The sequence below is a fragment of the Ranitomeya imitator genome, chromosome 3 (genome assembly GCF_032444005.1).
Source record: "Ranitomeya imitator isolate aRanImi1 chromosome 3, aRanImi1.pri, whole genome shotgun sequence".
Classification (NCBI taxonomy): Eukaryota; Metazoa; Chordata; class Amphibia; order Anura; family Dendrobatidae; genus Ranitomeya; species Ranitomeya imitator.
Window position 1 is genome coordinate 352,186,203 of NC_091284.1, and position 14,134 is coordinate 352,200,336.

General features: G+C 49.7%; 1 protein-coding gene across 6 annotated transcripts in view; it reads right to left on the minus strand.

Moving 5' to 3' along the window:
• Positions 1–5,693, minus strand: part of SFPQ (splicing factor proline and glutamine rich) — a 33,813-nt gene extending 28,120 nt beyond the window's left edge. For 5 of the 6 annotated variants that reach the window (XM_069756822.1, XM_069756817.1, XM_069756821.1 and 2 more), the window contains exons 1-2: positions 4,740–5,693; positions 4,289–4,477 (exon numbers count right to left, since the gene is read on the minus strand). In XM_069756822.1, the coding sequence (XP_069612923.1) occupies positions 4,289–4,477; positions 4,740–5,693 (1,143 nt within the window). The remainder of the gene's footprint in view (positions 1–4,288; positions 4,478–4,739) is intronic. The other variant, XM_069756819.1, reaches the window with a different exon arrangement.
• Positions 5,694–14,134: the final 8,441 nt, after the last annotated feature.

Here is a 14,134-nt window from a genome sequence, read left to right on the forward strand (position 1 = left end):
TACAAAATGCTGTAGGTAAGCCCCTGATGGCTGTGGCAGCAGTTTATAGGGCCAAAGTTAGGTGACAGATTCCCTTTAATTAGTACCATACCTCTACAAGACCTAAGCCTGCATCTTTCCCAACAGACATTTATCAGCCATAAACTGACTCCAACACCTACCAGAGTAGTGGAGTTCCACCAGCATCCATTAACTGTTGAATGCAGGTGCCATTCACAACAGTGTAAGAAAAAAAAAATCTCCTACGAACATTGGTCACAAATTGTCATTCACAGGAGGATCGTTACGACAGGTACAGGTGTCTTCGGCAGACCCTGGCTTTCATGACAACCCCATATCCACACCCCCTGAATACATGACAGGGAAGCTGATGGGTGGGATTTGTGAAGCGCTTCCAACTGGTGCTTGTTAAATTCTGCTGATTAACAGCAGGATTTAATGGGTTTACAGCAGTTATGTGCTGGAAAGATGCAGACTCTAGAGGATGCTATATATGACAAATGTCAGTTGTGATATAAAATGTTTGGTATATACGTAAGCATATGGACACGAAAAATAAAATTGCCAGGTCAGTTTTAGGCTATGTGCACACGTTGCAGATTTGCCTGCAGATTTTCCTGCATTAAATCAGCAGCTCTTGGCAGAAAACGCAGGTGCATTTTTTTATGCGTTTTCTGTGCGGTTTTGGTGCGTTTTTTGATGCGTTTTTGAGAGTAAATAAAGATGTATTGAACAAAAAAAAAAAAGATTTGTGATGTCATGTCTTGTCCAACCTCCTCTTACCTTTGTCCAACCCACACTCCATTACTGTTAAGACAGATGGATAGATGTAGATAGATATCTATGGATTGATGTAGATATATGAATAGTTAGGCTACTTTCACATCAGTTTTTTGCAGTCAGGCATAATCCGGTGAGTTTTGGAAAAAAAGGATCTCATTGCTGGATCCGTTTTTTTTTTCTCAGAGTTGTATTAGCGCTGGATTGCAACTGATGGCCACACGTTTCATCCGTTTTTTGCTGGATCCGTAAAAAAAAAAAACTGTTTACAGTGTACGGAGATAATGTACAGAGGAAAGTTTTTTCTGTCAGGCAAAAAAAACAGCGACAGATCCCGCAAAAAATGTATAAAACAGATGTGAAATGATGAATCTGGCCTCCAAATCCAGTTTTTCATGCATTTTTTCCATTGAGATCAAGCACATTTTCCGTTCTCTCTAAAAAAGAAAAACGGATCAGTTGCATCAGTTTTTCAATAATTGCAATGGATCCGATTTTTCAAAAATTCACCCGATCCTGCCTGACAAACTGATGTGTGAAAGTAGCCTAACTATCCATATATCTATCCACATCTATCCATCAGGCAGGATACAGCGAATTTCTTAAAGAACGTTTAGTTTAAAAAAAAAAATGGAAAAACATGGCGCTCGCTCCCACACAATTTTCTGCACCAGAGGGGAAAAGCCGATGGCCAATATTTGTAGCCTGGGAAGGGGTTAATACCCATGGCCCCTCCCAGGCTATGAATATCCGCCCGTAGCAGTCTGCATAGCCTTTACTGGGGTTAATAAGGTACTGTTAATAAGGGTTAATGCTAGTGTTAAGGTGACATTAAGCCCGGTTAATAATGGAGAAACGTCAATTAAGACAGCTATCCATTATTAATCCAATAGCAGTGAAAGTTAAAAAAAAAAATAAAGCCGCAGCCAGCCGTCGTGGTACACTTGTATTAATTGGATATCTGCAGATCAGGGAGTATAGTGTTTATTAGGTTAATACTTTTTACAGGTGACACTGGCTTCAAGGTGATGGTGAGTACGCTCTATGTTGTACGCTCTGTCCACACAGACGATCCCACCCCCCCCCCCCCGAGAGCCCCGCAGGCCCCACACATACACGCAGTCTCCGCCCACACTCCCAACCCCCGCCCCCTCGATACCGCTAAGTCATCTGGGTAATTTCACAATGCATATTGGGAACGCAAGATGGCGGCAGCCGCGCGCTAAAAGGGGCCCTCGGATCGGAAGGCGAGTATGTTAATTTTTAACCTGTGACCTACGTCGCCGGGCGATATACTACGTCGCCGGGCGATATACTACGTCGCCGGGCGATATACTACGTCGCCGGGCGATATACTACGTCGCCGGGCGATATACTACGTCGCCGGGCGATATACTACGTCGCCGGGCGATATACTACGTCGCCGGGCGATATACTACGTCGCCGGGCGATATACTACGTCGCCGGGCGATATACTACGTCGCCGGGCGATATACTACGTCGCCGGGCGATATACTACGTCGCCGGGCGATATACTACGTCGCCGGGCGATATACTACGTCGCCGGGCGATATACTACGTCGCCGGGCGATATACTACGTCGCCGGGCGATATACTACGTCGCCGGGCGATATACTACGTCGCCGGGCGATATACTACGTCGCCGGGCGATATACTACGTCGCCGGGCGATATACTACGTCGCCGGGCGATATACTACGTCGCCGGGCGATATACTACGTCGCCGGGCGATATACTACGTCGCCGGGCGATATACTACGTCGCCGGGCGATATACTACGTCGCCGGGCGATATACTACGTCGCCGGGCGATATACTACGTCGCCGGGCGATATACTACGTCGCCGGGCGATATACTACGTCGCCGGGCGATATACTACGTCGCCGGGCGATATACTACGTCGCCGGGCGATATACTACGTCGCCGGGCGATATACTACGTCGCCGGGCGATATACTACGTCGCCGGGCGATATACTACGTCGCCGGGCGATATACTACGTCGCCGGGCGATATACTACGTCGCCGGGCGATATACTACGTCGCCGGGCGATATACTACGTCGCCGGGCGATATACTACGTCGCCGGGCGATATACTACGTCGCCGGGCGATATACTACGTCGCCGGGCGATATACTACGTCGCCGGGCGATATACTACGTCGCCGGGCGATATACTACGTCGCCGGGCGATATACTACGTCGCCGGGCGATATACTACGTCGCCGGGCGATATACTACGTCGCCGGGCGATATACTACGTCGCCGGGCGATATACTACGTCGCCGGGCGATATACTACGTCGCCGGGCGATATACTACGTCGCCGGGCGATATACTACGTCGCCGGGCGATATACTACGTCGCCGGGCGATATACTACGTCGCCGGGCGATATACTACGTCGCCGGGCGATATACTACGTCGCCGGGCGATATACTACGTCGCCGGGCGATATACTACGTCGCCGGGCGATATACTACGTCGCCGGGCGATATACTACGTCGCCGGGCGATATACTACGTCGCCGGGCGATATACTACGTCGCCGGGCGATATACTACGTCGCCGGGCGATATACTACGTCGCCGGGCGATATACTACGTCGCCGGGCGATATACTACGTCGCCGGGCGATATACTACGTCGCCGGGCGATATACTACGTCGCCGGGCGATATACTACGTCGCCGGGCGATATACTACGTCGCCGGGCGATATACTACGTCGCCGGGCGATATACTACGTCGCCGGGCGATATACTACGTCGCCGGGCGATATACTACGTCGCCGGGCGATATACTACGTCGCCGGGCGATATACTACGTCGCCGGGCGATATACTACGTCGCCGGGCGATATACTACGTCGCCGGGCGATATACTACGTCGCCGGGCGATATACTACGTCGCCGGGCGATATACTACGTCGCCGGGCGATATACTACGTCGCCGGGCGATATACTACGTCGCCGGGCGATATACTACGTCGCCGGGCGATATACTACGTCGCCGGGCGATATACTACGTCGCCGGGCGATATACTACGTCGCCGGGCGATATACTACGTCGCCGGGCGATATACTACGTCGCCGGGCGATATACTACGTCGCCGGGCGATATACTACGTCGCCGGGCGATATACTACGTCGCCGGGCGATATACTACGTCGCCGGGCGATATACTACGTCGCCGGGCGATATACTACGTCGCCGGGCGATATACTACGTCGCCGGGCGATATACTACGTGGCTCTGTGCTGTATACTACGAATTTTGTCATGCAGTTAGAACTGTAGTTCTTCCGATTTGCTAGGTTGCTTACCCCATGGTCACAGGCATGGGTACCTATCCTACTGCAATGCCTGCACATGGAGCAAGCCACATTGTGAATCAGAAGGACTAGACATTTCCAGAGCGGTATTTGCCATAACAGATCCTACATGTCAGGATATGGGGATAGCCCTTTAAGGATAAGTGTGAGAAGAGAAACCTCACCAGCTTGATGAAGCCAAATCCCTTGCTTTTGTTGATGAACACTTCTCCAGGTTCTCCATATTTCGCAAACAGCTTCTTGAACTCGTCATCCGAGATATCAGTAGGGAGATTGCCCACGAACAGCCTGCAGCGCTGCGTGTACGTCTTCTCTCCCGGCCGCTTCAGGAGGGACAGCGTGGCCCGGACGCCCTGAAATGAGAGGAAACAGAATCCAGCACAGGCCGCTCGGGAAGCGATACCGGACGCGTCCGGGTGCACACGGCTACACACCCCACCCCTGGATTCCACAGCAGCCTCCCGCCTTCTGGCGCTACACGTCGGTGGGCGGGGCTTACACAAAATGGAGGCGACGAAAGACGACGCAGCCCCAGCCGCCATTTTGTACACTTCCTGCACCACACAAGATGAATGCTAAACAGTAACTCGTGTATAAAACCGTACTGTCACTTACGTCATTCCAGCCGCTGCCTTCTTCATCTACTTTCACCTCAGGCTGCGGCGGGTGTGACTGGAATCTGGACTGGTGAGGCCTCTTCTGGCCGGGCTGAGGGTTGGGCCCGGACCGCTGTCTCTGCTGCTGCTGTTGCTGAGGTGGAGCAGGCCTCTGCTGCTGCTGCTGAGGCGGGGCAGGCCTCTGCTGCTGTTGCTGCTGAGGTGGGGCAGGCTTCTGCTGTTGCTGCTGCTGTTGCGGGGCAGGTTTCTGCTGCTGTTGCTGGAGCGGGGCAGGTTTCTGCTGCTGCTGCTGTTGTTGCTGGAGCGGGGCAGGTTTCTGCTGCTGCTGAGGTGGGGCAGGCTTCTGCTGTTGCTGCAGGAGCGGGGCAGGCTTCTGCTGTTGCTGTTGCAGGAGCGGGGCAGGCTTCTGCTGCTGGGCCTGCTGCTGAACGGGGCTTTGGCTGGGGGGAGGGGTGGCTTTAGGCGGCGGAGGCTTCTGGGCCTGGTTCGGGGTGGCCGGTTTCGGCGCGGCAGAGGGCGCTGGCTGCTGTGGCGTGCTGCCGGGCTTCTGCTGAGGGGACGGGGTTGGTTTGGTCTGCGGGGAGGCGGCAGGGGGCTTGGCAGCTGGAGTCTGAGGCGCTGCAGGGGGCTTGGCTGCGGGGGTCTGCGCGGTCTGGGGCGCCTTGGGGGGCTCCTGGACTGCAGATTTCTGCTCCTGGCTGTTCTGCTGGGCCGGCTTCTGCTGCTGCTGCGGAGGCGGCGCTGGCTTCTGCGCTTGTTGCTGCGGTTTATTCTGGTTCTGATAAGCCGACGGGCCGCGGTTTGAGTCCATGTAGCTTTGTCCGCGGTAGTTAGACATGCCGCCTATGCCTCCCAGGCCTCCACGGCCGTCATTACCACGACGGTAAATGTTCATTCCCATTCCTCCTCCGCCGCCCATTCCACCGCGGCTTCTGAATCTATCACGAGACATCGTTGTCGAAGATTCGTTGCAACGTTCGTCACTCTAAAATGGCGTCGCAGGCGAAGAACGCGAGGTGGCTTTGTCCTTTCCTTATGTAGTTAGTCTTTGAGTACGCCCCCTTGAATACTAACCAATAAGACGGCTCCTACCGACTGACTCCAGAAGCCTATTGGTTGGTGGTTTAGCTAACCGGAATCGGAAACGTGACTGCTCTATAATAATTCCAACAATGATTGGGCGCTGAGATGATTGACAGAACTAACAACCAATAAAGATTGTGCTATAGACTCGCTTTGATTGTGAATCGACGGGGGAAGCAGTGTCGCATATTTCTTGCATATTTTATTACTAGATGGTGGCCCGATTCTAACGCATCGGGTATTCTAGATTTCTAGAATATGCATGTCCACGTAGTATATTGCCCAGCTACGTAGTATATTGCCCAGTCACGTAGTATATTGCCCAGCTACGTAGTATATTGCCCAGTCACGTAGTATATTGCCCAGTCACGTAGTATATTGCCCAGCCACGTAGTATATTGCCCAGCTACGTAGTATATTGCCCAGCCACGTAGTATATTGCCCAGTCACGTAGTATATTGCCCAGCTACGTAGTATATTGCCCAGCCACGTAGTATATTGCCCAGTCACGTAGTATATTGCCCAGTCACGTAGTATATTGCCCAGCCACGTAGTATATTGCCCAGCCACGTAGTATATTGCCCAGCCACGTAGTATATTGCCCAGCCACGTAGTATATTGCCCAGCCACGTAGTATATTGCCCAGCCACGTAGTATATTGCCCAGCCACGTAGTATAATGCCCAGCCACGTAGTATATTGCCCAGCTACGTAGTATATTGCCCAGTCACGTAGTATATTGCCCAGCTACGTAGTATATTGCCCAGTCACGTAGTATATTGCCCAGTCACGTAGTATATTGCCCAGCCACGTAGTATATTGCCCAGCCACGTAGTATATTGCCCAGCCACGTAGTATATTGCCCAGTCACGTAGTATATTGCCCAGCCACGTAGTATATTGCCCAGCTACGTAGTATATTGCCCAGCCACGTAGTATATTGCCCAGTCACGTAGTATATTGCCCAGTCACGTAGTATATTGCCCAGTCACGTAGTATATTGCCCAGTCACGTAGTATATTGCCCAGTCACGTAGTATATTGCCCAGCCACGTAGTATATTGCCCAGCCACGTAGTATATTGCCCAGCCACGTAGTATATTGCCCAGCCACGTAGTATATTGCCCAGTCACGTAGTATATTGCCCAGTCACGTAGTATATTGCCCAGCCACGTAGTATATTGCCCAGCCACGTAGTATATTGCCCAGCCACGTAGTATATTGCCCAGCCACATAGGATATTGCCCAGCCACGTAGTATATTGCCCAGCCACGTAGTATATTGCCCAGCCACGTAGTATATTGCCCAGCTACGTAGTATATTGCCCAGTCACGTAGTATATTGCCCAGCTACGTAGTATATTGCCCAGCTACGTAGTATATTGCCCAGTCACGTAGTATATTGCCCAGTCACGTAGTATATTGCCCAGCCACGTAGTATATTGCCCAGCTACGTAGTATATTGCCCAGCCACGTAGTATATTGCCCAGTCACGTAGTATATTGCCCAGCCACGTAGTATATTGCCCAGCTACGTAGTATATTGCCCAGCCACGTAGTATATTGCCCAGTCACGTAGTATATTGCCCAGTCACGTAGTATATTGCCCAGCCACGTAGTATATTGCCCAGCCACGTAGTATATTGCCCAGCCACGTAGTATATTGCCCAGCCACGTAGTATATTGCCCAACCACGTAGTATATTGCCCAGTCACGTAGTATATTGCCCAGTCACGTAGTATATTGCCCAGCCACGTAGTATATTGCCCAGCCACGTAGTATATTGCCCAGTCACGTAGTATATTGCCCAGTCACGTAGTATATTGCCCAGCCACGTAGTATATTGCCCAGCCACGTAGTATATTGCCCAGCCACGTAGTATATTGCCCAGCCACGTAGTATATTGCCCAGCCACGTAGTATATTGCCCAGCCACGTAGTATATTGCCCAGCCACGTAGTATATTGCCCAGCCACGTAGTATATTGCCCAGCTACGTAGTATATTGCCCAGTCACGTAGTATATTGCCCAGCTACGTAGTATATTGCCCAGTCACGTAGTATATTGCCCAGTCACGTAGTATATTGCCCAGCCACGTAGTATATTGCCCAGCTACGTAGTATATTGCCCAGCCACGTAGTATATTGCCCAGTCACGTAGTATATTGCCCAGCCACGTAGTATATTGCCCAGCCACGTAGTATATTGCCCAGCCACGTAGTATATTGCCCAGTCACGTAGTATATTGCCCAGTCACGTAGTATATTGCCCAGCCACGTAGTATATTGCCCAGCCACGTAGTATATTGCCCAGCCACGTAGTATATTGCCCAGCCACGTAGTATATTGCCCAACCACGTAGTATATTGCCCAGCCACGTAGTATATTGCCCAGCCACGTAGTATATTGCCCAGCCACGTAGTATATTGCCCAGCCACGTAGTATATTGCCCAGCCACGTAGTATATTGCCCAGCCACGTAGTATATTGCCCAGCCACGTAGTATATTGCCCAGTCACGTAGTATATTGCCCAGCCACGTAGTATATTGCCCAGTCACGTAGTATATTGCCCAGCCACGTAGTATATTGCCCAGCAGCGTAGTATATTGCCCAGCCACGTAGTATATTGCCCAGCCACGTAGTATATTGCCCAGCTACGTAGTATATTGCCCAGCTACGTAGTATATTGCCCAGCCACGTAGTATATTGTCCACCCACGTAGTATATTGCCCAGTGACGTAGTATATTGCCCAGTTACGCAGTTTATTGCCCAGTGACATAGTATACAGCACAGAGCCACGTAGTATATTGGCCAGTCATGTAGTATATTGCCCAGCTACGTAGTATATTGCCCAGCCACGTATGTCACAGGTTAAAACATAAACATATACTCACCTTCCGAGGGCCCCTTGTAGTTCGGTCACATGACCGTGACGTCATGGCAGGTCCTTCTCCCATACCATCCTTGCCACTGAAACCTGCCGCTTGCATGGAGCGGTCACCGGAGCGTCGCAAAAGGTGAGTATATAATGATTTTTTTTTTTTTTTTAACATTAGATGTTTTTACTTTTGACGCTGCATAGGCAGCATCAATAGTAAAAACTTGGTCACACAGGGTTAATAGCGGCGGTAACGGAGTGAGTTATCCGCGGCATAACGTGGTCCGTTACCGCTGGCTTTAACCCTGTGTGAGCGGTGACTGCGGGGAGAATGGAGCGGGCGCTGACTGCAGGGGAGTAGGGAGGGAATAATCGGACTGTGGCCATGACAGGCAGCTGGCGAGACCAATCAGTGACTTGGATTCCATGACAGACAGAGGCCGCGACCAATGAATATCCGTGACAGACAGAAGGACAGACAGAAAGACGGAAGTGACCCTTATACAATTATATAGATAGGTTGAGCCTAGACTGTATGGGCTCCATCCTGGTTTCCTGACTGTAGCCCATACAGTGTAGCTGGCTCCTTACTGAAGATGCTAGACTGTATGGGCTCCTTCCAGGTCCTGACTGCAGCTCATACAGTCTAGCCTGCTCACTACTGAAGATGCTAGACTGTATGGGCTCCTTCTAGGTATATATTGTTGAAAATAGCAGACTTTGTGGGCTGCTGCCTGGCCCTGACTGCAGCCCATGCATGACACTAGAATGCATGTGCTCCTTCAAGGTATAAATTATTAAAGCCATTAGAATATATGGGCTCCTGCCAGGTCCTGACTGCAGCCCATACAGTCTAGTCAGCTCACTGGTGAAGACACTAGACTGTACGGGCTCCTGTCAGGTATATAGTATTGTAGATACAGACTGTACAGGCTCCTGTCAGGTATATATTACTGTAGATATAGACTGTACGGGCTCCTGTCAGGTATATATTATTGTAGATATAGACTGTATGGGCTCCTGTCAGGTATATAGTATTGTAGATACAGACTGTATGGGCTCCTGTCAGGTATATATTATTGTATATATAGACTGTATGGGCTCCTGTCAGGTATATATTATTGTAGATATAGACTGTATGGGCTCCTGTCAGGTATATATTATTGTAGATATAGACTGTACGGGCTCCTGTCAGGTATATATTATTGTATATATAGACTGTATGGGCTCCTGTCAGGTATATAGTATTGTAGATACAGACTGTACAGGCTCCTGTCAGGTATATATTACTGTAGATATAGACTGTACGGGCTCCTGTCAGGTATATATTATTGTAGATACAGACTGTATGGGCTCCTGTCAGGTATATATTATTGTAGATAAAGACTGTACGGGCTCCTGTCAGGTGTATATTATTGTAGCTACAGACTGTATGGGCTCCTGTCAGGTATATATTATTGTAGATATAGACTGTACGGGCTCCTGTCAGGTATATATTATTGTAGATACAGACTGTACGGGCTCCTGTCAGGTATATATTATTGTAGATACAGACTGTACGGGCTCCTGTCAGGTATATATTATTGTAGATATAGACTGTATGGGCTCCTGTCAGGTATATATTATTGTAGATATAGACTGTACGGGCTCCTGTCAGGTATATATTATTGTAGATATAGACTGTACGGGCTCCTGTCAGGTATATATTATTGTAGATACAGACTGTACGGGCTCCTGTCAGGTATATATTATTGTAGATATAGACTGTATGGGCTCCTGTCAGGTATATATTATTGTAGATATAGACTGTACGGGCTCCTGTCAGGTATATATTATTGTAGATATAGACTGTATGGGCTCCTGTCAGGTATATATTATTGTAGATATAGACTGTACGGGCTCCTGTCAGGTATATAGTATTGTAGATACAGACTGTATGGGCTCCTGTCAGGTATATATTATTGTAGATATAGACTGTACGGGCTCCTGTCAGGTATATATTATTGTAGATATAGACTGTACGGGCTCCTGTCAGGTATATATTATTGTAGATATAGACTGTACGGGCTCCTGTCAGGTATATATTATTGTAGATATAGACTGTACGGGCTCCTGTCAGGTATATATTATTGTAGATACAGACTGTATGGGCTCCTGTCAGGTATATATTATTGTAGATAAAGACTGTATGGGCTCCTGTCAGGTATATATTATTGTAGATATAGACTGTATGGGCTCCTTCCAGGTATATATTATTGTAGATATAGACTGTATGGGCTCCTGTCAGGTATATAGTATTGTAGATACAGACAGTACGGGCTCCTGTCAGGTATATATTATTGTAGATACAGACTGTACGGGCTCCTGTCAGTTATATATTATTGTAGAGGCTTGTTCACTGTGGGTTGTTCACTGTGCAGGTGGCCCATGTGTTTTTGGTTTTATAATTGTTCTCTTGTTTCTACAAGACTGGGGAGTTCACCACTCCTCTGTGGGTCATTTGCATTGTAGCTGTTCCATCTCGCATGTTCAACGTGGATATTTTCTCTCTGAGCCCTGTTCATACAGGTACTATACAGATGATCAGGTTTTTAAATACATCAGATAGGGATTATATACATTAGACAGGACTGCTCTATTATGGGTATACCTTGGCGATTGGTGGAGCAGCTTAACCCCTTAACGACCGCCGATACACCTTTTAACGGCGGCAGTTAAGGGTACTTAAACCACAGCGCCGTTAATTAACGGCGCTGTGGAAAAAGTAAATAGCGCCCCCCAGAGTCCGATTTCCTCCGGGGTCCCAGCTGCCGGGGGTAGCCGAGACCCCAGAGAACATGATTCGGGGGATTTTTTACCGACTCCGCTTTTGCGATCGCCGGTAATTAACCGTTTACCGGCGATCGCAAAAAAAAAAAACGCGATTTTCCTTTTAATTTCTCTGTCCTCCGATGTGATCGCACATCAGAGGACAGAGAAATGGGGTCCCAGATAGCCCCCCAATACTCACCTGTCTCCCCCGGTGCTCCTCGTGGCTCCCGATGGGCGCCGCCATCTTTTTCCGGCAAAAAAAATGGCGGGCCGGCACCGGGAGGATCTTTGGGGTCTCGGCTGCCGGGGGTAAAAAAAAAAAAAATGTGTAATTCTCTGTCCTCTGATGTGATCGCACATCAGAGGACAGAGAAATAGGGGGATTCGGGGACCCTATTATACTTACCGGTGTCCCTGGGTCCAGGGCCGGCTCCAGGATTTTGTGGGCCCCGGGCAAAAGAGTCTCAGTGGGCCCACATACCACGATTCATGATGCACAGATACGGAGGAGAAATATAGATATACTACATAGGGCCTAGCCTTCCCCCTCATCCTTCACATAGGCAGATATGCACACACACAATACGCAGACATACACACACACACACACATCTACAGTACGCAGACATGCGCACTCACACACACACACGCACACACACAAATACGCAGACATGCACACACACACACAATACGCAGACATGCACACACACAATACGTAGACATACACACACACACAATACGCAGACATACACATACAGTACGCAGGCATGCTGCACACACATACAGTACTCAGACATGCACACACACACGCAGCACTCAGACATGCACACACACAATACGCAGACATGCGCGCACACACACAGACAATACGCAGACATACACACACAATACGCAGACATACACATACAGTACGCAGACATGCTGCACACACATACAGTACTCAGACATGCACACACACACGCAGCACTCAGACATGCACACACACAATACGCAGACATGCACACACACACAATACGCAGACATACACATATTGCCAAAGCTTGTGGGATGGTCGACCCTCTTGCTCCATTTTTGACTTTTGCTATGGAAGCGTTTCTTATCTGGGAACATTCACAGTTCTCTAGTTTAATTTATTGATTATGGGCCAAATCTCCAGTCAGTGTTTTATCCATCCAGACACACCAGGAAAATGATCGTTCAGCAGACTGCTCCCGTATCTCTCTAGACTCACCCCTCCTCTGGCATGTGGCTGTGGAGGGAGCGCTGCTTGATCGATGGCCGTCACTTAAACATACATGGCCACCCACAGTGCACGCTGCAGCTGTGTCTGTTACTAATGATGCGGTCAGGCAGACACTGTGCCTTTAACTTTGCTTGTGTGTCCGCCCGGCCGCGTCATTACTAGCAGAAGCAGAGACATCGCTGAAGAGTGCACTGTGCGCGGCCATGTTTATTTAAGTGACGGCTCAGCTCAAGTAGTGGCGAAGCTGCTGAGGGAGCAGCCCGGGCTCCCTGGTATCCTGGCCACGAGTGGGCCCCCCCCCCCCCCCCATTTGTTCAGGGCCCCGGCATTTGCCCCGGTACGCCGGGTGCTGACGCCGGCCCTGCCTGGGTCCTCCTGCTTCCTCTCGTGCCCGCCGGCGTCTTCTTTGGGAAACAAAATGGCGGGCGCATGCGCAGTGCGCCCGCCATCTGTCGCCATCTGCTGGCCGGCAGGAGAAAGCAGTTGGGGCTAAAATTAGGGTTAGGGCTAGGGTTAGGGTTAGGGCTAAATTTAGGGTTAGGGTTGGAGCTAAATATAGGGTTAGGCTTCTTTCACACTTGCGTCGGTATGGGGCCGTCGCAATGCGTCAGCCCGACATACCGACGCACGTTGTGAAAATTGTGCACAATGTGGGCAGCGGATGCAGTTTTTCAATGCATCCGCTGCCCAATCTATGTCCTGGGGAGGAGGGGGCGGAGTTACGGCCACGCATGCGCGGTCGGAAATGGCGGACGCGACGTACAAAAAAACGTTACATTGAACAATTTTTTGTGCCGACGGTCCGCCAAAACACAACTGTTCCAGTGCACGTCGCGATCCGTCGGCAATACAAGTCTATGGGCAAAAAACGCATCCTGCGGGCACATTTGCAGGATCCGTTTGTTGTCGAAAACGACGGATTGCGACGGATGCCAAATGACGCAAGTGTGAAAGTAGCCTTAGGGCTAGGGTTAAGGTTGGGGCTAAAGTTAGGGTTAGGGTTGGGGCTAAATTTAGGGTTAGGGCTAGGGTTGGGGCTAAAGTTAGGGTTAGAGTTGGGATTAGGGTTAGGGTTTGGATTAGGGTTGGCATTAGGGTTACGCTTGGGATTAGGGATAGGTTTGGGATTAGGGTTAAGGTTAGGGTTGGGATTAGGGGTGTATTGGGATTAGGGTTAGGTTTGAGGTTAGGGTTGAGATTAGGATTAGGGGTGTGTTGGATTTAGGGTTTTGATTAGGGTTATGGTTAGGGTTGACATTAGGGTTGCTTTGGGGTAAGGGTTGTGATTATCATTAGGGTTGTGATTAGGATTATGGATCGGGTTGGGATTAGGGTTAGGGGTGTGTTTGGGTTAGGGTTGGAGTTAGAATTGGGGTTTTCCACTG